Below are 25162 nucleotides of genomic sequence, written 5' to 3'. Positions count from 1 at the left end.
AAAATAGTGTAGAATATAGAGATTCATTGTAGTAAATATGAATACTAAATTCAAAGTTAAGAAGTATGCTTATAAATGACGAGACAGACACATCTGATTGATGAATTGTTTACTAACCCATCAGTCTTGAATATGCTCCCACTGGAAAAGAATTGATATTGGTTCTTCTGGTTGTATACTGGTTGTAAAAGAAAAATGGTGTGATATAAAAAGAAAATGTCTTCCTTGTTTACCTGGTGGTTGTCCATAGAACATCGGTATTAACAGATTACTTTTCGAAATATTTTGTACTGAAACAATAAAGTTTTAACATAGAAAAAAAATACTTATCATGGATTTAACAGCTAATTTTATTAATTTGTAATTAGATTTTAATTCCTGGTTTTGGTATATAATTCAAAATAACAACCAATAAAAGAAATACTTGAAACTGGCAGAAAACTCTTCCACAACTTTATAACAGTCGATAGCATTCTTTACATAGAAGTCAATTCTTAAAACCTCAGGCTTCAGAACATAAAAATAAATTTCCATTTACAGATTTCCCTTTTCCAGTTCCAAAAGTGGTTTTTCTAGAATAAGTATTCATTACATAAAATGTAGCTGAATCAAGTAAGAATCACTCAATGCAAATATCAATTCAAAGCACAAATTTTATGTATACTGCTTTCATAATTCCCTTTTACTTCTTTTCTAGATAAAAGCAGAAAATTGTTGACATTCTCATTATAAAATTCTGACCAAGCACATTGGCCTTTTCAAGTAATTCAGAGCAGGTAGAATATCAAGATAAACTCCTGAAACACAGCCAGTGTATTCACAAGTGCCTGATTATATGTATTCTCTAGTTCACCCCTGAAGATGGACCACTTGTTTTTCAGGCACAGTGTTCAATTTCTTTTACTGGATAAACTACAAAGCACCCCACTACCAACCAAAGGAGTCTCTTTCATTTAAGTCAGAACATTTTCCACACTTTTTAGCATAGTAATCTCTCTTCCAGGAGAAGCTACTTTAAATAATACTCATTAGCATCTTTGGTTATAAGAGTAGTACAGTGTGTGTAGATGCTGTTAATAAGGTTTCTATCATGGCTATGTCAAGATTGGAAAAAATCCTAGGTAGACATAAATGTAACCTGCATTTTCTAAGCTCCTAACCAATCACTATGCAGAGTTCAGCTCTGTTTGAAATTTTGTACATAATAATGGCTGACATCTCTCAAACGGGCCCCCAAATACTTTCAGTAATGCAGGTCAACTGGGAAGGTCACTGAATCTGATTCCTCTAGTCCCCTCCAAGGCAGTCTAGGTCTCCAAGGGACAGACAAACGACAAGAACATGTCCAGCTGGTTCTTCACAATCACTTCATCTGGATGAAGCTTGTGGGGCAGATAATGGGCTAGGGTCATCTCCCAGGCATCCACAAGATACACTCCAACCCCGGAGAACATCCTGCGGAGGATGGTGTCCAGCTGGAAGTTGTACCAGTCGCTGTTGAAAAGGCTCACCTCGGGCCCCAGCTCTTGGGCATTGGCTGTCCTGATGACCACCACAGTTTTAGGGCTTCGATCCAGGAGCTGGACCACTGCTCGCCGGATGTTCCTGAGCCGCCGGATGTACACTTCCAAGGGGAAGGTACTGAAGTGAGACCATATGGCTATGGCAACCACTGTATTCTTCCCTCCCACGATGCCATTCAACTCATTCGCCACATAATGGAGCTCATTGCTAAACACAGTCGTGAAGCGGATGGGGGGGCCGTGGCAGCGGTATTTGAGCAGGATGTTGTGCTTCTGGTCCACTGCGAGGAAGGGACCCACATTCTTGGGACTACCCAAGTTAAACTCCACTAAATCTGGAAGAAGAAAAACAAATTCATGAAAACATTCACACTAAGTAGACATATTTTTGATTATTCTTTACAGATTGGTTTCAGAAGTACCACAAAAAGACAGACTACAAATGTAAAGGGAATACTCACTTCACTGCTCTCTGCCCTGTTTCAACCAGTGGACCTTTATTCTAACACATTTATTACTTAAATCACTCCATAAACATGACATTAAAAGTAACACCATCATGGCTAGTGCTGTGGCATAGCAAGTAAAGCCACCACTTGCAGTGCCAGCATCCGATACAGGCACCAATTCAGGACCCAGCTGCTCTATTTCAGATCTGGCTCTCTGCTATGGCCTGGGAATGCAGTGGAAGATGGCCCACTGCCCCTGTGTGGGGCACACTGCTCCACTTCCAATCCAGTACCCTGCTAATGAGCCTGGGAAAGCAGTGGAGAATGGCCCAAGTCCTTGGGCCCCCTGCCACCCATGTGGGAAAGCTAGATGGAGCTGCGGCCATTTGGGGAGTGAATTAGCAGATGGAAGATGACTCTTTCAAATAAATAAATCAACCTTTATTTTAACTGTCAGTTTTCATACTGATGAAAAATCATGTCCAATAGAACTTCTACCCCTATCATAAGAATACTTCACAGTAGTTAGGCCGGCGCCGCGGCTCAATAGGCTAATCCTTCACCTGCGGCGCCAGCACACCAGGTTCTAGTCCCGGTCGGGGCACCGGATTCTGTCCCGGTTGCCCCTCTTCCAGTCCAGCTCTCTGCTGTGGCCCGGGAAGGCAGTGGAGGATGGCCCAAGTGCTTGGGCCCTGCACCCGCATGGGAGACCAGGAGAAGCACCTGGCTCCTGGCTTCAGATCAGCGCGGTGCGCCAGCCGCAATGACCATTGGAGGGTGAACCAGCGGAAAAGGAAGACCTTTCTCTCTCTCTCTCACTGTCCACTCTGTCTGTCAAAAAAAACAAAAAAAAAAAAAACAAAAAACAAAAAAAAACAAAGCCCTGTACTAGATGAAAAGAAATGTTTAGGGACCAGCACTGTGGCTTAGTAGGCTAAGCCTCCGCCTGTGGCACCAGTATCCTTTATGGGCACTGGCTCATGTCCCATCTACTTTTCTGATCCAGCTCTCTGCTATGGCCTGCGAAAGCAGTAGAAGATGGCCTAAGTCCTTGGGCCCCTGCACCCGTGTGGGAGACCTGGAGGAAGCTCCTGGCTCCTGGTTTCCGATTGGCACAGCTCTGGCCGTTGGCGGCCATCTGGGGAGTGAGCCAACAGATGGAAGACCTCTCTGTCTCTACCTCTCTCTGTAACTCTGTCTTTCAAATAAATAAAATCTTATTAAAAAAAAAAGAATATTTCACAGTAGCAGCACTAGTTAGAATTTCCATCTCTCCCTCTCCCTTTATAAAAGTTATGTTTCAAGGTCTAATTCTTCTGAGATGTTCTGAGAAGTCTCAGGAATCTGAGACTCTTTGTTACTCCTAAAAAATTCTATGCAATCCATCACTTAACATATGAGGAAAAAAATAATCTTTCTCATATCCCTACATATTTTCAAAGGCCCTTATGGGATCACAACAGACTAAGTAAGTGTTGGCAATTCAACTCAAACACTTCCCAAGCACCTATTCAGTGCCAATTACTATGGGTGCCACAGACCAGCAATACTCAGATGGATGCCACAGTCCTTTCCTAACAGGGTTTATAGTCAGTCTTTAAGAAGCAACATCAGATTACAGCTGCCTTACATTTCTCTTACAATAGGTTTCACTTTTCACCCTGCAGTCCCAGGCTTCTCCTCTAGATTGTCCTAATTTATTACTACTTAGCATCCAGCCCCACCTAAATGGAATAAAACTCAGGCTACTATTTTGATTAAGATCAAACACCCACACAGGCAGTTTTTTTTTTTTTAATTAGGTAAGATTCTGTGGGTAGAGTATGGTGGAAAACAGTCAGTGTGATCATTACTATCAAAGGAAATACCAAGCTACGTCATTAGAACTTAAGCAGCAAATAATATGGAACCAGTGTGTCTAGAAGCTCATGAACCATTTCCCTTTTCCTGATTAATTCACACTTCAACAACTAGAATCTAGCTATAACTATTTCAAGAGAAAAAAGGCAAGATAAACATGAATTAATTTTTCTACGCTCTAGGGTAATATCTACCACTTCCTTTCCTTTTAAAAATTGTATCTGAAACTAGGTTGATACAATAAATAAAAGAGCTGATAAAAGATATCATCAACAACTCACAGCAAACCATGGGAACTTATGAAAAGCCCTGCCCACCCACACACAACCAACAAAAACAAATCCCACCACACAGTTTAATAGTTCTCTAAATCGTAAGCATGGTCTTTATTTCTGCCAACCAGGATCCATCCCTCTTCAACCCATGTACACACCATGCAGAAAGAAGAGACTGTCCACTGTGAGTAAGGGCTGGGCCTCCAACCAACAGAGTTTTACTCTGCATCTGAAGAGCAGCCCCCCCAGCCAAGCAGAGACATACGTTAAGAAGCTAAAGATACTGGGACTTACCCAGGTCCCACAGTAGGAGCCTGCTGCACCCACAGTCATACCAATAGCAGGCCTTTTAGGACACAGGGATAGCTTTGCTACAACATGTAATGCATTTAAATAGGTTAAATATCTTTCCAGTTAATCTACTATAGAGTTGGACCAAACAGAGTTAGGAGAAAAAAACAAATGTCCACCTCTATTTTACAACTCGGATTATTAGAAATGAAAGGCTCCTGTGAAGTGGCGTGGTCCAGCCATCTCTTCTCACATAGACAGAACTGAAACCCTTAGAATAAATGACTTGTCTAAGGTCACATAGCTAATCAGTGGCACGAACCCCAAGGAGAACCCAGTGCTTCCACTAGCACAACACAGCCCCGTTATTGACCAGAAACTGTCATACGTCTCCCCAGCGTTGGACTACCTCTTTAGTCCTACACAAAGTAAGTGCTTCCTCACCTAATGCCTGCCCTCAGACACCTGAGTATGCTTATATCAAAGCTGATTTCATACATGTAGGCAATAGTTGTGAAACAAAAAGCAATTACCAACCTGGAACAAAGGTAGTGAGGTATTCAAACCATTGCCTGATTGTCGAGTCACCAAATAAATACACCATTTTTCTCTGTAAGCATTCTGTTATGTTGTCTGGGTCATTAAACTGGCGCATTTTAAACTTTCTGGGCCTCCACTGGTCTTTGTAGTAATAACCAGAAGGAAAAATTCCTGAGCCTTGAAAAAGTTCTAGGTTGCTAGTTTCTGTAAAGAAAAATCAAAAGAATAATATATTCTGAAATTTTCCTCAAACAACAGATGAACTGTTCCAAGAAACACAATTATGCCCATATGTTAGCCTGTTAGCACTAGCATATGGGCAGTGTTTCCTACTGTCATATCTTATCAATCCCAGACTTTCTCCCACATACAAAAGAAAATTCTTTGCACAAAAATGACAAGATCTGAAATAAGTATAAAGGTGTTGGTGGATACAAGGTGAGGAGGGTACCTGGAACATTTCCTCTGATTATGTACGTTATTATCAAAGCCACATTTTGTCCAGCATTAGAACAGTTTCTCATCCAAATGCTGTGAAGCAAATAGCAACTTAAATTCCTATTTTACATATGCAGAATAATAATACTCTACTGTGTCTCAGTACACAAGTTTTAATCCATGGGTCCCACAATCAGATTTTAACTTGAAAACCACCACTTAATACAGAGAACAACTAATGATATACAGTCTAGAGGATTACACAATACAAAAGATTCAGGAGGTCTTTATGCATAATGACCAATACTAAAAATACACCAGCAGTGTGTACTCAGGGTTATGGCTGTGCTATACATAGCAACGCAGGCACCAGGACACCTGGCAGAGGGAGAGTGAACATCCTCCTGCCCCAACACCTCCCTTGGAAAATTTCCCTGTGGAAATAGCACACTTTACATGCCTCAAAACACAGTGATGTCTAACATTTACTCTGCACTAGCATTCTGAGCAATTAAACATATTGCTTCATCTAATGCTCACAATAACTCTTGAAAAAGGCCATCTATGGGAGTACCAGCCTTCCAGAGCAGTTCAGCAACGTGACCAAGGTTCCAGAGCTAAGCTAGTAAGTGGCAAAGCCAGGATCTAATCCAGGCAAGTGAACTCCAAAGTCCAGGTGCTTAACCACTGTACTAGATTGCCTCTCAAAAACAGATGTCTATAGGGGATGGATGCTTGGCCTAGCAGTTAATGCACCCATGTCCCCTCGATCAGAATGCCTGAATTCAATATCCAACTCAGCTCCTGACTCCAGCTTCCCACTATGCAGATCTGGGAAGCAGTGGTGCTGGCCCAAGTGACTGAGTTCCTTGCTCTCAGCTTCCACTGTAGCTAGGGACAGTTGTGAGGATTTGGGGAGAACCAGTGGATGGAGCTCTCTATGTCTGTTACTGTCTCTAAAAAACTAACAAACACAAAAAAAAAAAAACTAAAACAAACTTTTACATATTAAAAAAGGAGGAGCAGGCATTTGGCATGGGAGTTGAGCTGCCACTCACATCCCATATCAACAGTGCCTAGTTCAAGTCCCGGCTCCTCCACGTCCAATCCAGTTTTCTTGCTGTATGTGCACCTTGAGAGATAGCAGGTGAAGGCTCAAATGGTTGGGGCCCTGCCACCCACTTAGGAGAACTGGATTGAATTCCAAGCTCCTGACTTCAACCTGGCCCAGCACTGGGCATCTGGAGAGTGAATCATCTCTGTTTCTCTATTTGCCTTTTAAATAACATGAAAATAAACACAAATTTTTTAAAATTTTATTTAAGGAATACAAACTTCATGCATTTTATATATACAAATTTAGGAACATAGTGATTCTTCCCACCCTTCTTCCTCCTCCCTCTCCTATTCCCATCCTTATTTTTTACAAAGATCTATTTTCAGTTAACTTTATACTCATAAGAATTACCCCACACTAAGTAAAAAGTTCAACAAATAGCATGAAGGGAAAAAAAAAAAAAAAAACAAAACAAAACAGTGTTCCTCAACCATTGAGACAAAGGCTATTCAAAATCATCGAATTCCAAAGAGTCAATTTCACATCTATCAATCACCTTTTAGGTACTCTGTTACCACAGATCAGATAGAACATATAGTATTAACTGGCATATTTCACTAAGATAATGGTTTAACACAAATTTTTTTAAAAGTTAAGAAAAACATTGGGGCCAGTGCTGTGGCCTAGTGAGCTAAGCCTCCACCTCTGGTGTTGTCATCCCATATGGGCACCAGCTCAAGTCCCAGTTGCTCCTCTTCTGATCCAGCTCTCTGCTATGGCATGGAAAAGCAATGGAAGATGGCCCAAGTGCTTGGGTCCCTGCACCTGCATAGGTGATCCAGTAAAAGCTCAGGCTCCTGGCTTCAGACGGGCCATTGCAGCCATTTGGGGAGTGAACCAGCAGATGGAAGACCTTTCTCTCTGTCTCTTCCTCTCTCTATCTGTAACTCTACCTCTCAAATAAATAAATAAAATCTTAAAAAAAAGAAAAATGTCTATAGATGTCAGCCACTTTTATTTTTTGGATTTTTGTCTTGAAGGCATATACTTATTCATCTGTAACAATTATTCAAATCTACAATTTTCAAGAAATCATCATTTTGTATTGCTTCCTTACATACAGTGAGGTTCAACCTTAATCATAATCCAGTCATTTCATAGTTACTTGTTAAACTATACAATTTAAAAAACATGCTTACATGACCCAGAGATTTAAATTTTTGTGACTATTTTCAGGTTATATGATTTCTTGATGTGTTACTCAAAGTAATTCTGGGTTGTTCCCTTCAAAGAAAATGCCTTATTTGATAAACAATACATATCCAATCTTTTTCTTAGTCATCTGCTAATTCTTTGTAGGTTCAGGGCTCATGTGGAAAGTAAATGGTGTTTTTCAAAGCTTTATTTGGCAAATGTGACTAGCATAGTGAAATGGGAGTTGGAGGAGGAGAACGTAGATTAAATTTATTTGGCATATTCAAAAAACAGTTTCTCAACATGCTATCAGCTGTGGTTTTACCATGTTACTTACATCTTGCCCAAAGCGCTCTCATCATGTCAGTAAGTCAAAGTTAAAGTGCTAGAGAGCTCTGAGGAGACACCTGAGCACCACAGAAAACATTAACTAGAATGAGAATTAAAATTGATTTCGAAGTTACAATTTTTACCACTGTTAATTCAGTAGACTTGGCTATTCCGTGTCAAGTACATGTTATAAAGAAAAGTATATATCACGCAGGAAACAATTATCATTTCCATTCAAATGCTAATTAGGTTTACTGCCGGAGTTAAGCCAAGCAAAGCAAATCAATTACTGAACCTGACATTAATTCTTTAAACATGCCCAGCACTGCAAAACAGAACAGTATTTTTTAAAGTGAAATGCATGTGCCTACGCTGCCCCCTTATGGTCAACTAGGACAAAAACATTTCCTGAATTTTTTTTTTTTAATTAAACTTTTATTTAATGAATATAAATTTCCAAAGTACAGCTTATGGGTTACAATGGCTTCCCCCTCCCAAAACTTCCCTCCCACCCACAACCCTCCCCTTTCCCGCTCCCTCTCCCCTTCCAATCACATCATGATTCATTTTCAATTCTCTTTATATACAAAAGATCAGTTTAGTATATATTAGGTAACGATTTCAACGGTTTGCCCTCATATAGCAACACAAAGTGAAAAAAAAATACTGTTGGAGTACTAGTTATAGCATTAAATAAGAGTGTACAGCACATTAAAGACAGAGATCCTACATAATATTTTTTTAAAAATTAATTAATTTTCTATGCCATTTCCAATTTAACACCAGGGTTTTTTTTTTTTATTTCCAATTATCTTTATATACAGAAGATCGATTCAGTATATAATTAGTAAAGATCTCATCAGTCTGTACCCACGCAGAAACACAAAGTGTAAAAATACTGTTTCAGTACTAGTTATAGCATCACTGCACATTAGACAACACATTAAGGACAGATCCCACATGGGATGTAAGTACACAGTGACTTCTGTTGCTGACTTAACAATTTGACACTCCTGTTCATGGCGTCAGTAATCTCCCTAGGCTCTAGTCATGAGTTGCCAGGGCTATGGAAGCCTTTAGAGTTCGCTGACTTTGATCTTATTCCAATAGGGTCACAGTCAAAGTGGAAGTTCTCTCCTCCCTTCAGAGAAAGGTACCTCCTTCTTTGATGGCCCCGTTCTTTCCACTGGGATCTCACAGAGATCTTTCATTTAGGTCTTCTTCTTTTTTTCTTTTCCATGGTATATTGGCTTTCCATGCCTACAATACTCTCATGGGCTTTTTCAGCCAGATCCGAATGCCTTAAGGGCTGATTCTGAGGCCAGAGTGTTGTTTAGGACATCTGCCATTCTATGAGTCTGCTGTGTATCCCACTTCCCATGTTGGATCTTTCTCTCCCTTTTTGATTCTATCAGTTAGTATTAGCAGACACTTGTCTTGTTTGTGTGATCCCATTCATCGAATGTGAACTGAAATTGATAAGCACTCTAAGGTTGGTCTCAAAGTCAGTGCTTCTAAGAACTCAGAATACATACTCACAAAAGTTAGCTGAGATATAAATGACTCCTAAATAGATAGCATACCCTTACTGTGCTGTTCATGTGGAATAAAATTAAAACAAAAATAAAGAGTTACACAATTTTATGGTTATCGTGAATATTGGTGAAGGAAAAAGTTTACACAGATGTGGCTGTAAAGGCAGATATGCAGATGGTTGGAAATGAAGATGGTTGTGGAAAATCAGAAGGGACAATTTTAATTATTTGCAAGTAATGACTTTGTTTTTCTAAAATGTCTTAGCTTCTCTTTTTTTTTTTTTTTTTTTTTTTTTTTTTTTTTTTTTGACAGGCAGAGTGGACAGTGAGAGAGACAGAGAGAAAGGTCTTCCTTTGCTGTTGGTTCACCCTCCAATGGCCGCTGCGGTTGGTGCGCTGCGGCCGGCGCACCGCGCTGATCTGATGGCAGGAGCCAGGGGCTTATCCTGGTCTCCCATGGGGTGCAGGACCCAAGCACTTGGGCCATCCTCCACTGCACTCTCTGGCCACAGCAGAGAGCTGGACTGGAAGAGGGGCAACCGGGACAGAATCCGGTGCCCCGACCGGGACTAGAACCCGGTGTGCCGGCGCCGCAAGGCGGAGGATTAGCCTAGTGAGCCACGGCGCCAGCCTTAGCTTCTCTTTTAAAAGTCCATTTTTCCTCCAAATGAAAAATGTTATCCATGTCATCCATTAACCATATAGATGGCTACTGGGCTAAAAATGGGGCAAAATGAGAAAGAAAGAAGCAGATAAATTTCCCTAAACTATCTAAAAAGAACTGAACAAAAGAGATACAATGTGAATTAAGGGTGGGAGGAGTGTGAATGTATATATGCAGCACGCATCTCTATTATGGAATTATCAGCAGAATTAAGAGGAAAAGATAGGAGTTCACATTTTATAAAAGGAGAAAAAGACAAGACAGAGAAGAAATGAGATCAAACTCTCTGCAGCAGAGAATGCCACAGGCACAGAAAGCTTGGATTCCATCTCAGCAGGATAAGCTCCCCCAGAATGGGAGCTCAAGTTGTTGAGGCTGGTCTGTAAGGCCTCTCAGCTGTTTACCTGTGATAGTCTGGGGGGGGGGGGGGAGGGGGACCATTGGAACAGATGCTAATAAAAATTTAGCAATAAAAAAAATTTAGCAAAAATTCTAACACTGGAAAGCCTATCAAAAACTAGATACTTGCCCTTAATAAAGCAGACTACACTAATTAAAAAAAAAATTGGGGCACAGGCATTTGGCCTAGCTGGTAAGTCAACACTTGGACGCCCACATCTCCTATCAGAGTGCCTGAGTTGAAGTTGGGTTCAGATCCCATCTCTATTCCCTATTCCAGCTTCCCACTAACATACACCCTGAGAAGCAGCAAGTGGTGGCTCAAGTGGGAGACCTGGATTGACTTCCTAACTCCCAGCTCTAGCTTGGCCCAGCCCCAACCATTGCAGGCATTTAGGGAGTGAATCAGCAGATAAGAGCACACTCACGCTCTCTTTCACCCTCTCACTTTTTCCCTCTCTGCCTGTCAAATAAATTAAAAAAAAAAAAAAATCATGTTAGAGCTGGTGTTGTGGCATAGGTTAAGCCTCCACTTACAGTGCCAGCATCCCCTGTGGGTACCAGTTGGAGTCCTGGCTGCTCCACTTCTGATCCAGCTCCCTGCTAATGGCCTGGGAAAGCAGTGGAAAATGGCCCAAGTGTTTGGGACCCTGTACCCACGTGGGAGACCCCAAAAAAGCTCCTGGCTCATGATCAGCTCAGCTCCAGCCACTGCACCTATTTGGGGAGTGAACTAGAAGAAGGAAGACCTGTCTCTCTGTCTCTCCCTCTTCTCTCTGTCTCTCCTCTCTTCTGCCTCTCAAATAAATCAATCAATCTTTAAAAAAAAAAATCACCATGTTTACTTTTGACTGGAACTATACCTATGCATGGGGGTAGCATTGGCAATCTCAAGCAATCCACTGGGGTATAAATATGTACCTTAGAATAATTTCATCTCATAGGACAAATAATTAGCTAATGCATAAATAATAAATTTCTACAGGGAAAAATAACTTCAAAATGTGGGGTTCATAAGTGAAATAATAAAAGAGATTATCAAACCTTCTTAGAGATGGGGCAGAGGAAACACAAGATGGGGGGGTGGTGCATGCTACAAAATCTTATGGTGCCAGAAAGTCAGAAGTGCTCAAAAAAAAAAAAAGAAAGAAAGAAAGACAGCATATCAAGAGGGCACAGAAGCCAAACTGGAAAAATTCTCAACTGCCAAAACTGGAACAATACGGATTGTACTGACTTAAAATATAACCTGAATAATGAAATAATAATAAATCCACACTTATATAAATAAATAAGTGCAGAAGAAAAAAAAAAAAACTTTACAAAAGAATTCCAGCTAATAACCAACATCGAAAGAATGAGAAATATATTAAGTCCTCAGAATGCCACAGAAGCATTGCTACAGGCAAGATTTGATGAATGCTAAAATTAGTGTGTGAAAGCTTAAGCAGAACCAGAATATTTATTTGCATAGAAGGAAAAAAATGAGCCCTTGATTTAGGACCTTTTAGTGCCCCCTGCTGGTCACTGACATGAACTTCAGTGAAACTGGGCCAACCTGAGATTCATACTAGTATAAAAAGGTAATTCTCTCTTTCCAATTATGTACCTGCTACCAGATGGTTTTCTCATTCAAAACCAGGCTATTCTGCTCTTACTCATTTATGGTTACTTTATTCCTAAAAATCCATCAAAAGCCTCACTAGTTACTGCTTCACTGTCTTCTCTCACCAGAATAGTACATCACAAACCCACTACTACTCCTTGGCTGATCTCCAAGACCTGTCAGGCACAAGTAATCCCAAAAAGCTTCTCCCACTAATCATCCCATGGGACACACGGAGCCATCAGAAGGTGATCACTGGGGCTTTAGGAAAGAGAGTAGATTCAGCAGTGGGATGGAGCCTCCTGAAGATGTCTGACTGGGAGAGTGTATAGGCATGGGGGTGATGCCTTGTTGGATAAAACATAAGTACCTCCATTAATGGCATTTCACACACATATCCGCCAAAATTTGTAATTCAGCTGAGTTAAGCAACTGAATCACAATTCTTTATTAGGAAAAGAGTGGGAATTTTTGTGACATAACAATGGGACCAGAGATATGATAGGCAGTGCATCTGGGCCACAAACAAATTTTATTTAGCCCATGTGATATTTTAAAAGTTTGAACTGGATACCAATTTTTTTTTCCACAGGCAGAGTTAGACAGTGAGAGAGAGAGAGACAGAGAGAAAGGTCTTCCTTCTGTTGGTTCACCCCCCCCAAATGGCCGCCACGGCCAGCATTCTGCAGCCGAGCAAACCAAAGCCAGGAGCCAGGTGCTTCTCCTGGTCTCCCATGCGGGTGCAGGGCCCAAGCACTTGGGCCATTCTCCACTGCCCTCCCGGGCCACAGCAGAGAGCTGGACTGGAAGAGGAGCAACCGGGACAGAACCGGCGCCCCAACCAGGACTAGAACCCAGGGTGCCGGTGCTTCAGGCGGAGGATTAGCCTAGTGAGCCATGGCGCCAGTCCAGTGTTTTTAAATCTAGAAATATCACATTTAAAAACTGAACTTGAGGGGGGCTGGCGCTGTGGCGCAGTGGGTTAATGCCCTGGTCTGAAGCGCCGGCATCCCATATGGGCTCCGGTTCGAGACCCGGCTGCTCTACTTCCAATCCAGCTCTCTGCTATGGCCTGGGATAGCAGTAGAAGATGGCCCAAGTCCTTGGGATCCTGCACCCACGTGGGAGACCCGGAAGAAGCTCCTGGCTCCTAGCTTCAGATCAGCGCAGCTCCGGCAGTTGCGGCCAATTGGGGAGTGAAGCAGCGGATGGAAGACCTCTCTCCCTCCCTCTCTGTCTGCCTCTCCTCTCTCTGTGTAACTCTGACTTTCAAATAAGTAAATAAATCCTTAAAAAACAATTGAACTTAGGGAGTCAGCATGGTGGCATAGTGGGTTAAGCTGCCACCTGTAATGCCAGCATCACACATGGGCCTGGCTGCTCTACTTTTGATCCAGCTCACTGCTAATGTGCCTGGGAAAGCACCAGAGAATGGCTAAGTCTTTGGGCCCTCCACCCATGTGAGAGACCCAGAAGAAGTTCCTGGCTTCAGATCATTGCAGCCATTTAGGAAGTGAACTAACTAGCAGATGAAAGATATCTCTCTCCTTCTTTTGTCTCTCCTTCTCTCTCTCTAAGTCTGTCTTTCAAGTAAATAAAAACATTGGGGCAGGGACACCATGGCATATATAAAGTAAAGCTGCCACCTGCAGTGCCAGCATTCCATACAGGCACCAGTTCGAGTCCCGGTTGCACCACTTTCCTATCCAGCTCTCTGCTGTGGCCTGGGAAAGCAGTGGAAGATGGCCCAAGTCCTTGGGTCCCTGCACTTCTGGGAGACCCAGAAGAAGCTCCTGACTCCCAGCTCCTGGCTCCTAGCTTCGGATCGGCACAGCTCCAGCCGCTGTTTCATTGGGGAAGGAAACAGTGGATGGAAGACCTCTCTCTTTTTCTCTTTCTGCCTCTGCCTCTCAAATAAATAAATAAATCTTTTCTAAAAAAAAGTAAATAAAATTGTTTTTTAAATTAATTTAAAAAAATTTTTAAATATTTATTTATTTATTTGAAAGGCAGAGTTACACAGAGAGAGAGAGAGAGAGAGCGGTCTTCCATCCGCTGCTTCACTCCTCAACTGGCCATAAAGGCCACAGCTGCACAGAATGGAAGCCAGGAACCAGGAGCTTCTTCCAGGTCTCCCACATGTGTACAGGGGCCCAAAGACTTGGGCCATCTTCCACCACTTTCGCAGGCCATAGCAGAGTGCTGGATCGGAAGTGGAGCAGCTGGGACTCGAACATCCCATATGGGATGCTGGAATTGTAGGCGGTGACTTTACCTTCTACGCCACAGCACTAGCCCCAAATTAATTTAAAATTAATTTTAAAAATTAAGATGTGGCTTGTCATGAAAAAAAAGTAATAAAAACCTACAGATTTGGCCTCACTGGTTTGTTCCTGCATGGTAAGAAAGCAGCAGAAACTGAAGACAGGCTGTCGTCCCCTTTAGATGGGCCTTGCTCTTCAGTTCTATCCCCATCACTCTCACACAACATACACATTCCTAATACCCAACCTGCTTGATCCCTGTGAGTTTCATAGCTAGCTCCTGCAGCAAAACAGTTAGTATCACTACTGTGTGGGATACTATTGCATACAACGCTTTGGACAGCTCAAAGGACCGTGCCAGCTGGGGCCGGCGCCGTGACTCACTTGGTTAATCCTCTGCCTGTAGCGCCAGCATCCCATATGGGCGCCGGGTTCTAGTCCCGGTTGCTCCTCTTTCAGTCCAGCTCTCTGCTGTGGCCCGGGAGGGTAGTGGAGGATGGCCCAAGTACTTGGGCCCTGCACCCACATGGGAGACCAGGAGGAAGCACCTGGCTCCTGGCTTTGGATCGGCACAGCGTGCCGGCCATGGCGGCCATTGGGGGGTGAACCAACGGAAGGAAGATCTTTCTGTCTCTCTCTCACTGTCTAACTCTGCCTGTCAAAATAAAAAAAAAAATTTAAAAAAGGACGTTGCCACCTAACAACATAAGCCTCCTTAATAACATGCATCCCATCTTTCTAAAATTCAGGGTCACTAATTATAGCTAACACATATACACTCTGATTTTCATTCTTTTACTAGTAATATGCCACACCAATGGATCAGCATCACATGGAAAGATTAAGACACAGATATCGGGTCCCACCAGTTTCTGATTCAATCGTCTGATGTGTGTCCTGAGAATCTGCAATTCCAGCAAGTCCACTGGGAATGCTGATGCTACTGGTCCAGACACCACACTTGGAACAACTACTGTTCACCAACCTGTGCTACTTATTTTCCACGATAATTTTATAAACTTTATTGAACATCTCTGGAACAACAATGTCGAAAAGAATTTTTTTGTGGTAATGGATACATTCTATACAAAATGTTGCCCAATATGGTAGCCACTATCTATCAGCAAGCATCATTAAAGAACTGAATTTTTAATGTATTTTACTGTTTTAATTTGAATAGGCACATGTGACTAGTAGCTACCATATTAGCACAACTCTAAAGACTTTTGAAGAACCACACGGAGGGTGGCAGAAGACAACTTTTACATGAGCAAAAGTAGAAAAATCTGTAATTATGCACATAAGGTATAACCAATTTTAAATATCAAACAGTTGTTTTAATAATTTAAACTGTGCCCAGAAGTTACTATGGCATATTAAAAGGGGAAAAAACATTTTTGTAACATCAATGAAATAAAACAGCCTCAAACCATTCAGCAAGAAAAACAAATTATTGAGCTCATTCTTCTCTTACCTTTTATTCTCCTGGGAATCACAGTCACCCAGTCAGGTCCACTAGAGTTGATTGGCACTTTGATATTGACACCACTTTTAAGAGGTACAAAAAAGCATGAAATTAGAGTCAGAAACATTTATTTTCAGTTATGTATCTCTACTTAAAGGTGAAAATTGGTTATTATATCATAGAACCTTATTACTACAAAATATACTTACAAGTATTAACCAACATATTGAGTAAACTAGGTCTGTTACAGTAATTAGAATACTGGATCTATAAATTTAAAAGGAATGACATGATATTTAACAATTTTTCACTGCACTATATATTGCTTAGCTAAGTCTAACAGTGCAAATCCCTAAGTGACCAATTCTGATTAGAATTATTTGCTCTCACACCAAAAAGAATGTCTATTTTGTTATTACCTATTTTCAGGCTGCAAGTCTATATGGCATTGAATCACATGTCAGATTCCTAAGGCCTTGCCCAGATCTGAGGTGTATCTCCCTGGTGACACTTGCCCCTGGGGAAGTATTCACATCCTTTGTTCATCATCACATCGTCTCTTTAGTGTCTGCTCCCCTTACTAAACACACAGCCCTGAAGACATGAATTTATCTTTTCATCTTAAGCACCTAGCACAGGCCCTAATTTAAAGTTCATGCTCAGTAACTATCTTTAGAGGGCTGCATAAGAACCTGGGGTAGGGGTCGGTGCTCTGGTTCAGTGGGTTAATGCTCTGGTCTGAAGTGCCAGCATCCCATATGGGTGCTGGTTCAAGACCCGGCTGCTCCACTTCTGACCCAGCTCACTGCTATGGCCTGGAAAAGCAGTAGAAGATGGCCCAAGGCCTTGGGCCCCTGCACCCACATGGGAGACCTGTAAGAAGCTCCTAGCTTCGGATCGGCACAGCTCAGGCCTTTGCGGCCAATTGGGGAGTGAACCATTGGATGGAAGATCTCTCTCTCTCTCTCTCTCTCTCTCTGCCTCTCCTCTCTCTATGTAATTCTGCCTTTCAAATAAATAAATCTTAAAAAAAAAAAAAAAAAGTGGCGTAGCAGGGTAAGCCTCCACCTGCGGCATCAACATCCCATTTGGGCATGGTTTCAAGTCCCAGCTGCTCCACTTCTGGTCCAGCTCCCTGCTAAGGCTCCTGGGAAAGCAATGGAGGATGGCCCAAGTGCCTGGGCCCCTGCCATCAACATGGGAGATCCAGAAGACGCTCCTGGCTCCTGGCTCCTGGCTCCTAGCTCCAGATAGGCCTAGCTGCAGCTGCTATGGCTATTTTGGGGAGTAAGCCAGTGGATGGAAGATCGATCTCTCTCTCTCTCCCTCTCTCTTAACTCTGCCTTTCAGGTAAATAAATAAATATTAAAAAGAAGAGGAGGAAGAGGAGGGAGGAGGAGGAGGAGGAGGAGGAGAAGAAGAAGAAGAAGAAGAAGAAGAAGAAGAAGAAGAAGAAGAAGAAGAAGAAGAAGAAGAAGAAGAAGAAGAAGAAGAAGAAGAAGAAATAATAATACTTCAGCTTCTACTATGTCCTTGAAAGCACTATCCTCAATGCCAGGGCTATAACAATACACAAAACAAACACTATCTCCCCATCATGGAAATGGCATTCTAATTGGGCAGAGAGAAAACAAATTAAGGTATTATACACGGGGCTGGTTACATAAGAAAATAACAGAATTCCACAGCTTAGATAAGTCACATTTAACAGAGAAGATGACTTTTAAGAGAGCACATATAAACTTTCATGACATCTGAGTTTTCTGGTAAGAAAAAGAAGAAATATAATTTACTCCTCAATAATTATGTAATTATTACTATATAGTAATTTTCCTGCAAAAAATATTTTCCTGTAAAAAATTTGGGAAAAATTCCCTGTATAATTTTCATGCAAAAATATTTAACATCAACCTAGACATTTAGAAACGATATAGCAATTCCAAAGAAAAACAAAACAGGCTAAAGAACTCTTCTGAATTAAAGAAATAATTAAATACAATAGTGATTATAGATTTCATTTTTAAAATTAAAAAGGCAGCTATAAAGAAAACTGGAACAATTGAAGAAACTTGAATATCTACTACATATTACAGAATAATGTTGTATCAGTGATAAATGTCCCAAGTGTGATAACTGTGCTGTAATATGTTTGAGACAGCCATGTTCTTAGGAGACCCATACTGATGGGGTGCAGTGCCATGTGTCTGCAACTCACACCTCAGACAGTACAGGGTGAAAAAAGATTATACACATACATACAAATACAAACACAAAGAGAGAAAAATAAACATGTAAAAACATTCACAATGATGAATCTAGATTAAAGATTTATGTGTTCAGCATCATTATTCTTACAATGTTTCTAGACATTGTTTTTGAAGAATTTCAGGGAAAAATTAAGTTTTTTAAAAAAACACATTAAAGGGGCCATTGCTGTGGCATAGTGGTTAAAGCCACTGTCCGCAGGGCCGGCATCCCATATGAGCATGGGTTCAAGTCCCAGCTGCTTTACTTCTTTTTTAAAGATTTATCTATTTATTATTTGAAAGAGTTAAACAGAGAGAGGCAAAGAGAGAGAGAGGCCTTCCATCTGCTGGTTCACTCCCCAATTGGCCACAACGGCTGGAGCTGCGCCGATCCTCCGGTCTTCCCATGAGGGTGCAGGGGCCCAAGGACTTGGGCCATCTTCTACTGCTTTACTGCTTTCCCAGGCCATAGCAGAGAGCTGGATCGGAAGCAGAGCAGCCAGGACTTGAACTGGCACCCATAAGGGATGCCAGCACTGCAGGCAGTGGCTCTACCATCTAAGCCACAGTACCTGCTCCACTTCTGATCCAGCTCCCTGCTAATGTGCCTGGAAAAGCACTGAAAGAAGCCCAACTGCTTGGATCCCTATACCCCTGTGGGAGACTCAGATGAATCTCGTGGCTCTCAGCCCAGTCCTGGCCATTGCAACCATTTGGGGAGTGAATCAGCAGATAGGAAAGTTCTCTCTCTGTATATCCCCCCACATCTCTCTGTAACTCTTCCTCTCAAATAAAAAAAATAAATTTAAAAAATACATTAAAAAAGAAAAAATACAGATTGGCACTGTGGTGCAGTGGGTTCAAGCCCTGGCCTGCAGCACTGGCATCCCATATGGATGCCAGTTTGAGTCCTGGCTGCTCCACTTCCAGCTCCCTGCTAATGTGCCTGGGAAAGCAGCAGAGGATGGCCCAAGTGCTTGGGCCCCTGCACCCACGTGGCAGACCTGGAAGAAGTTCCTGGCTCCTGCTTCAACCTGGCCCAGCTCCGGTCATTGCGGCCATCTGGAGAGTGAACCAGCAGACGAAAGACCTTTTTCTCTGTTTCTACCTCTCTCTGTAACTATATCATTCAAATAAATAAAATAAATCTTTAAAAAAGAAAAAAATAAATCATGCAAAAGTAAAACTTTTTAGGTGGTAAGCTCATTCTTTCAAAAGGCCTTTCTCCATATTTTAATAAGCTCTCTTGAATGATCCAACATCGGAAGCAGGCCACACAGCAGACTCATAGAATGACAAATGTCCTAAATAGCACTGACCTCAGAATCAGCCTTTAACACATTCAGATCTGGCTGTAAAGCCCATGAGACCATTTCAGGCATGGAAAGCCAAGACATTGTGGCATAAAATGATCTACATGAAGGATGTGAGTGACATCCCAGTGGAAAGAAAGGGCCATCAAAGAAGGATGTACTTTTCTCTGAAGGGAGGAGAGAATTTCCACTTTGCTTATGGCCTGGTCTAAATCCTGACAGAGTTTGTGGACTCAAAAGGCTTCCATAGCCTTGGCAGCTCATGACAAGAGCCTCAGGTGACCACTGACATCATAAGTAAGAGTATAAATTCTTTTTTAAGAGATTTATTTATTTACTTGAAAGTCAGAGTTACACAGAGAGGGAAGGAGAGGCAGAGAGAGAGAGGTCTTCCATTCTGCTGGTTAACTCCCCAAATGACGACAGCCGGAGCTGTCCTGATCCAAAGCCAGGAGCCAGGAGTTTCTTCCTGGTCTCCCACACGGGTTCAGGGGCCCAAGGACTTGGGCCATCTTCTGCTGCTTTCCCAGGCCACAGCAGAGAGCTGGATCAGAAGTGGAGAAGCCGGGACACAAACCGGCACCCATATGGGATGCTGGCACTGCAGGCAGTGGCTTTACCCGCTATGCCACAGCGCCGGTCCCAGAGTGTGAATTGTTAAATTAAAAACAGGAGTCACTGTACATTTGCACCCCATGTAGGACCTCTGTCCTTAGTGAGCTGTACTATGAGAATTAACAGTAAAACTAGTCTTCAAACAGTACTTTATACTTTGTGTGTCTGTGTGGGTGCAAACTGTTGAAATCTTTACTTAGTATAATGTTAATCTTCTGTATATAAAGACAATTAAAAATGAATCTTAATGAAGAATGGGATGGGAGAGGGAGTAAGAGGTGGGACAGGAGTGCGGGTGGGAGGGCGGGTATGGGGCAAGAACTGCTACATTCCAAAAGTTGTACCTATGAAATTTATATTTATTAAATAAAATAGTTAATAATTAATATTAATTAATATTTAATATTTGTTAAATAAGCTCTCTTAAGCAAAATACTCCCGCCCTTCCCAAGACCAATACTTCTTTCCCTGAAGGATAAAGAACAAAAGTTGTATTACCTTAATTGTCCAACTGTCATTCAGGGAACCAATAAAGGCTAAACTTCTTAATCCTTTCTAAATTAAGTAAAGTTATGAGCCCTCAAGGGAGAGATAAAAATGAAATTCAGCACAACATATTCAGGCCACTCACTCAAAAATCAACTTCCATCTTTCTTTTTCTTTTCAGGTACTAGTACAACATTTCAGAACTTCGGCAGAGTGAAGAATGGGACAATGAAAATCAATTATCAGGAGTCTACCAAATATTCGGTTTCCAAAAAGATTTATATCTCCTCAAACATTGTTTTCCCAGCAAACTTCCAGGGAAAGAGGTTTGTAATGAGTCCATGACAGTGTGCTGTTAACAAGCGACATCCAAGACATGCAAGTAAGGGTCATGACAAAGATATTATTTTATTATTGAGAATTCACAAGTGTTTTACTGTTTGTTTTTAATAGTAAGATTGTTATATTTTAAAGTTTTCATTTACATATTTATTTAACCTTTCTCCTACTATTTTCTATAAGGAATTTGAGTAAGTTACAAACTATGCCTTTTTCTATTTTGCTAGGCAACCTAGTAGACTGACAATACAAAATCTAAAAAGCAGTAACTGGCTACTGTAGTCTTCATATATGGGCAAAAATAATGCACATAAATTAAATAATCTACTCAAGGTCACTGACAAACAGCATGTCTGAGATCTGAGTCCAGGATTAAAACTAAATTCTTTAAAAAATTTATTTATTTATTTGAAAGGCAGTGTTACAGAGGGGAAGAGGCAGAGAGAGAGAGAGAGGTCTTCCATTGGCTGGTTCACTCCCCAGATGGCCACAACAGCAGGAACTGGGCCAATCTGACACCAGGAGCCTGGAGCTTCCTCCAAGTCTTCCACATGGGTGCAGGGCCCAAGCACTTGGGCCATCTTCCACTCTTCCACTGCTTTCCCAGGCCATAGCAGAGAGCTGGATCAGAAGTGGAGCAGCCGGGACATAATATGTGATGCCAGCACTGCAAGTGGAAGCTTTACCTGCTACACCACAGCACCTGCTCCAAAACTAAATTTTAAAACCAAACTAAAGAGGATTAAAACTGAGAGTTTTGTTTGGGTTTGGATTTTAGGGGTTATTTTGTTTAGTATAATAAATACAATATAGTGAAGTAAATACACTGGACACTGCTTCTTCTACTAGCCCTTCAAAAAAGCATGAGATTTTATTGTAAGGGCTCCTTTAGATCCATATACTTGACTAGATTGCAACTTGCCCCCACCAAGTTACTAGGATATCTATATGTTCTCAACAAAAGTATCTCTCAGCTAAGGAATGTTTACAAAGTATATAACAGATTAAAAAGTAAAAAAAAAAAAAAAAAACCAGATTTAGTGATTAAAGCATCCATGTCCAACATCAGAGTGTCTTGATTTCAATTCCTAGCTCCAGTTCCTGACTCCGGCTTCCTGCTAACGCAGACCCTGGGAGGCAGCAGAGATGGCTCAAGTGTGTGTTTCTGTGACCCACATGGGGGACCTTGACTGTTTCAGCCCTCAGCTTCTGCCATATCCCCAGCCCAGCTGTTCAGACATATGGGACATGAATCAGGGGATGGAAAGTCTCTGGCTATCTTCTCCCACCTCTCTCTCTCTCTGCCTCACAAATAATAAATTTTTCAAAAAAGTTTAAAAAAAGTTTTTAAGTAAAAAATACTTAAGTATTTTCTCAAATGTAATTTTTTAAAGATTTATTTAGAGGCTGGCGCTGTGGCATAGTGGGTTGAGCCTCTGCCTGCAGTGCTGGCATCCCATATGGGTACCGGTTTGTGCCCCGGCTGCTCCTCTTCCAGTCCATCTCCCTGCTAATGGCCTGGGAAAGCAGTAGAAGATGGCCCAAGGCCTTGGGCCCCTGCACCCACATGGGAGACCTAGAAGAAGCTTCTGGCTCCTGGCTTTGGATCGGCCCAGTTCCGGCTGTTGCAGTCATTTGGCAAGTGCAACCGCAGATGGAAGAACTTTCTTCACCACCACCCCCACCAAGATTTATTTATTTATTTGAAAGGCAGAGTTACAGAGAGGGAGAGACAGAGAGATCTTCTATCTGCTGGTTCACTCCCCAAGTGGCTGCAGCAACTAGGGCTGGGCCAGATCGAAGCCAGGAGCCAGAAGCTTCATCCAGGTCTCCCACATGGGTGCCAGGGCCCAAGCTCTTGGGTCATTTTCTGCTGCTTTCCCAGGCACACTAGCAGGGAGCTAGATCGGAAGTGGAACAACTGGGTCTCAAACCGGCACCCATATGGAATGCCAGCGCTTAACTCTCTGAGTTAAAACAGACAGCAGTTTAACCCTCTGAGCCAAAGCACTGGCCCCAATAATTGTACTTTTTTCCAATGTAGCTTTTATGACATTTTACCCTATATGAATGTTATTTTACTTCAAAACTATATAGAATATTGAATAAAAAACAAATTTTAATTCACACTGACACAATACATTCCATTTTTGCATACTATTCCATACACTGATCATTATGATGAAAAAGTTTTATGCTTACATCTGAAATGGAAACTTGAGAACAATGCCACAAACATTTCAACTTTTAAATAAAAAAAAAAAATAGGGGTGGGCATTGTGTAACAGTTTAAGCCACCACTAGAGATACCCAGTTTCCACACTGGAGTGCCTGGGATCAAGCCTGCCTCTACCTCCAATCCAACTTCCTGCTAAAGCACACCCTGGGAGGTAGTAGATGATGGCTCAGGAACTTGGGTCCCTGCCATCCATGTGAGAGACCTGGATTGAGTCCTGTCCCCTAGCTTTGACCCAGTTCAGCCATGGATGTTATATGCATTTGGAGAGTGAACCAGCAGATGGATGCTCGCTCGCTCTCTCTCTCTCTCTCTCTCTCTCTTTCCCTCCCTCCTTCTCTCTGTTACTCTAGTTTCCAAATAAACAAATAAAACTTTAAATACACTCTGCTGTGGAATTCCTACTTTTCCATGTATTTTATTAAGTAAACCCAGCAATGCTGCCAAATTTATACTTTTTTTCCTATTAATAAATCTTTTTAAGATTATTTAAAACTAGTATTATGGCACTTAAAATTTTTTTAGTTTATTAAACATGAAGCTAAAATACAAGCCTGACTACTAGAGTACTAGTATTCTTGTTTTTGGATGATTTTTGGAAAATTTTTTCTGTGCATAAGTGACCTTGCTTATATATCTAAAAATATGTGCTGAAGTTCTGAAGTGAAACATAGATATGGGGACCAAAGAAATCAATATTCAGTGCTCAAAGGTTCTTAATTTGAACCTGAACAAGCACTTTCAACACACTAATAAAAAACACAAATGTGTGAATTTTCTTAAAAGAACACATCCTCACAACAAAAATCTCCTGACGGGGATGAGGAAAGCAGCAAGGGGCTCTCTGAATCACCTCCAGAACAGGCGACACCTACCTCTGGAAGAAAGCACTCTCTGCAGCAGTGAGAAGGCCCTTCAGGTATCCACCTTTGAAATGGTTAATTCTGCTGCTGCAAGGAAGCTTCTTTGGTTTGAAGCAGAACCAGGGCTCTCCAGTATAGAGATCTGTAAAGTTACACAGGGGTAGACTCCCAGGAAGACACACATTGCACTCAGTTGTTTCAGAAATTCTTCCTGATCGGAACAGACTCTTGAAATAAACTCTGTCTGGTTTCTCTTCCTGTAGCTGCTGAAGCACTCTGATTCCCTCACTGGGGTGGACCAGCGATATAGACACTTTAACTTTGCCTGGCCAAAGAAGAGTAAAAAAAACCTTGTAAAACCCATTCTGGTAGTCTACCACTCTGCCCACGGCCCCTGCCTGCAGCCTGGGGGAGTGGATTCTGGCCTGTAGGTAGTCTCCACCATATTTCTTGGGTTTTCGTTGAAAGTCCTGAACATGAACCAGTACTTCCAGCTGGCTTCCCACCCTGAAGAGGGCTGCAGAGTTCAAGATGACAAAGTAGCTAGAAGAAGGGTCGGTGCTTTTCACAAAAGGGACTGGGCCCACATCAGGCACCTGCCACTGCAAGGCTGCCAGCAATGAGTCCTCCTCCACGCGCTCCCGGCTGGAGAGGGTCTGGTGTTCATAGCCACAGTATGGAGTCCGGCTAACACCCGTTGTCTGGGAGGAAACAAACTGACCACTGCTGTCGATGAATGTGGCTGAAACAGTCTCGTGGTCCAAGTACTGAAGAGAAAGACACAACAGAAACCACCACTACAATAAATGTCTGAATATTCAGCCAAACAAATCTTTGCATAAAATTAGTTGGGATGACATTATTTCAAAACTATAGTGAACAAGTTTTATAGGACTATCTTATTGTAACACAATGAATTCAAGATGAGAAATAAATATGTAGAGGAATCCCCACAATTTTCTGAGTTTTACTTACAGGAACTCTATCAAGTTCTCAAAATGAATGTTAGAGAAAAGCTTCCTTGGGACCCCAGTAGGGGAAATTTACCAGAGTACTATTTTTCTCAACAAAACCTGTCCTTAAGAGAAACTCTTTTACTAGACCTAACCAACTTATTAAGGTTTTATCCAATGGGGCCGCTGTGGCACAGCGGGTTAAAGCCCTGGCCTGAAGT

The 25162-nt window shown here is 41.9% G+C and overlaps 1 protein-coding gene across 4 annotated transcripts in view; it reads right to left on the bottom strand.

Moving 5' to 3' along the window:
• Positions 1-332: 332 nt before the first annotated feature.
• NXPE3 (neurexophilin and PC-esterase domain family member 3) overlaps positions 333-25162 on the bottom strand; it is a 46412-nt gene continuing 21582 nt past the window's right edge. For all 4 annotated transcript variants that reach the window (XM_062207388.1, XM_062207414.1, XM_062207405.1 and 1 more), the window contains 4 exons: positions 24001-24755; positions 15900-15973; positions 4936-5142; positions 333-1858 (listed from right to left, as the gene is read on the bottom strand). In XM_062207388.1, the coding sequence (XP_062063372.1) occupies positions 1308-1858; positions 4936-5142; positions 15900-15973; positions 24001-24755 (1587 nt within the window). In that variant the 3' untranslated portion in view covers positions 333-1307. The remainder of the gene's footprint in view (positions 1859-4935; positions 5143-15899; positions 15974-24000; positions 24756-25162) is intronic.

The sequence above is a fragment of the Lepus europaeus genome, chromosome 2, assembly GCF_033115175.1.
Source record: "Lepus europaeus isolate LE1 chromosome 2, mLepTim1.pri, whole genome shotgun sequence".
Classification (NCBI taxonomy): domain Eukaryota; kingdom Metazoa; phylum Chordata; class Mammalia; order Lagomorpha; family Leporidae; genus Lepus; species Lepus europaeus.
This window is presented reverse-complemented; position numbering and strand designations above follow the sequence as displayed.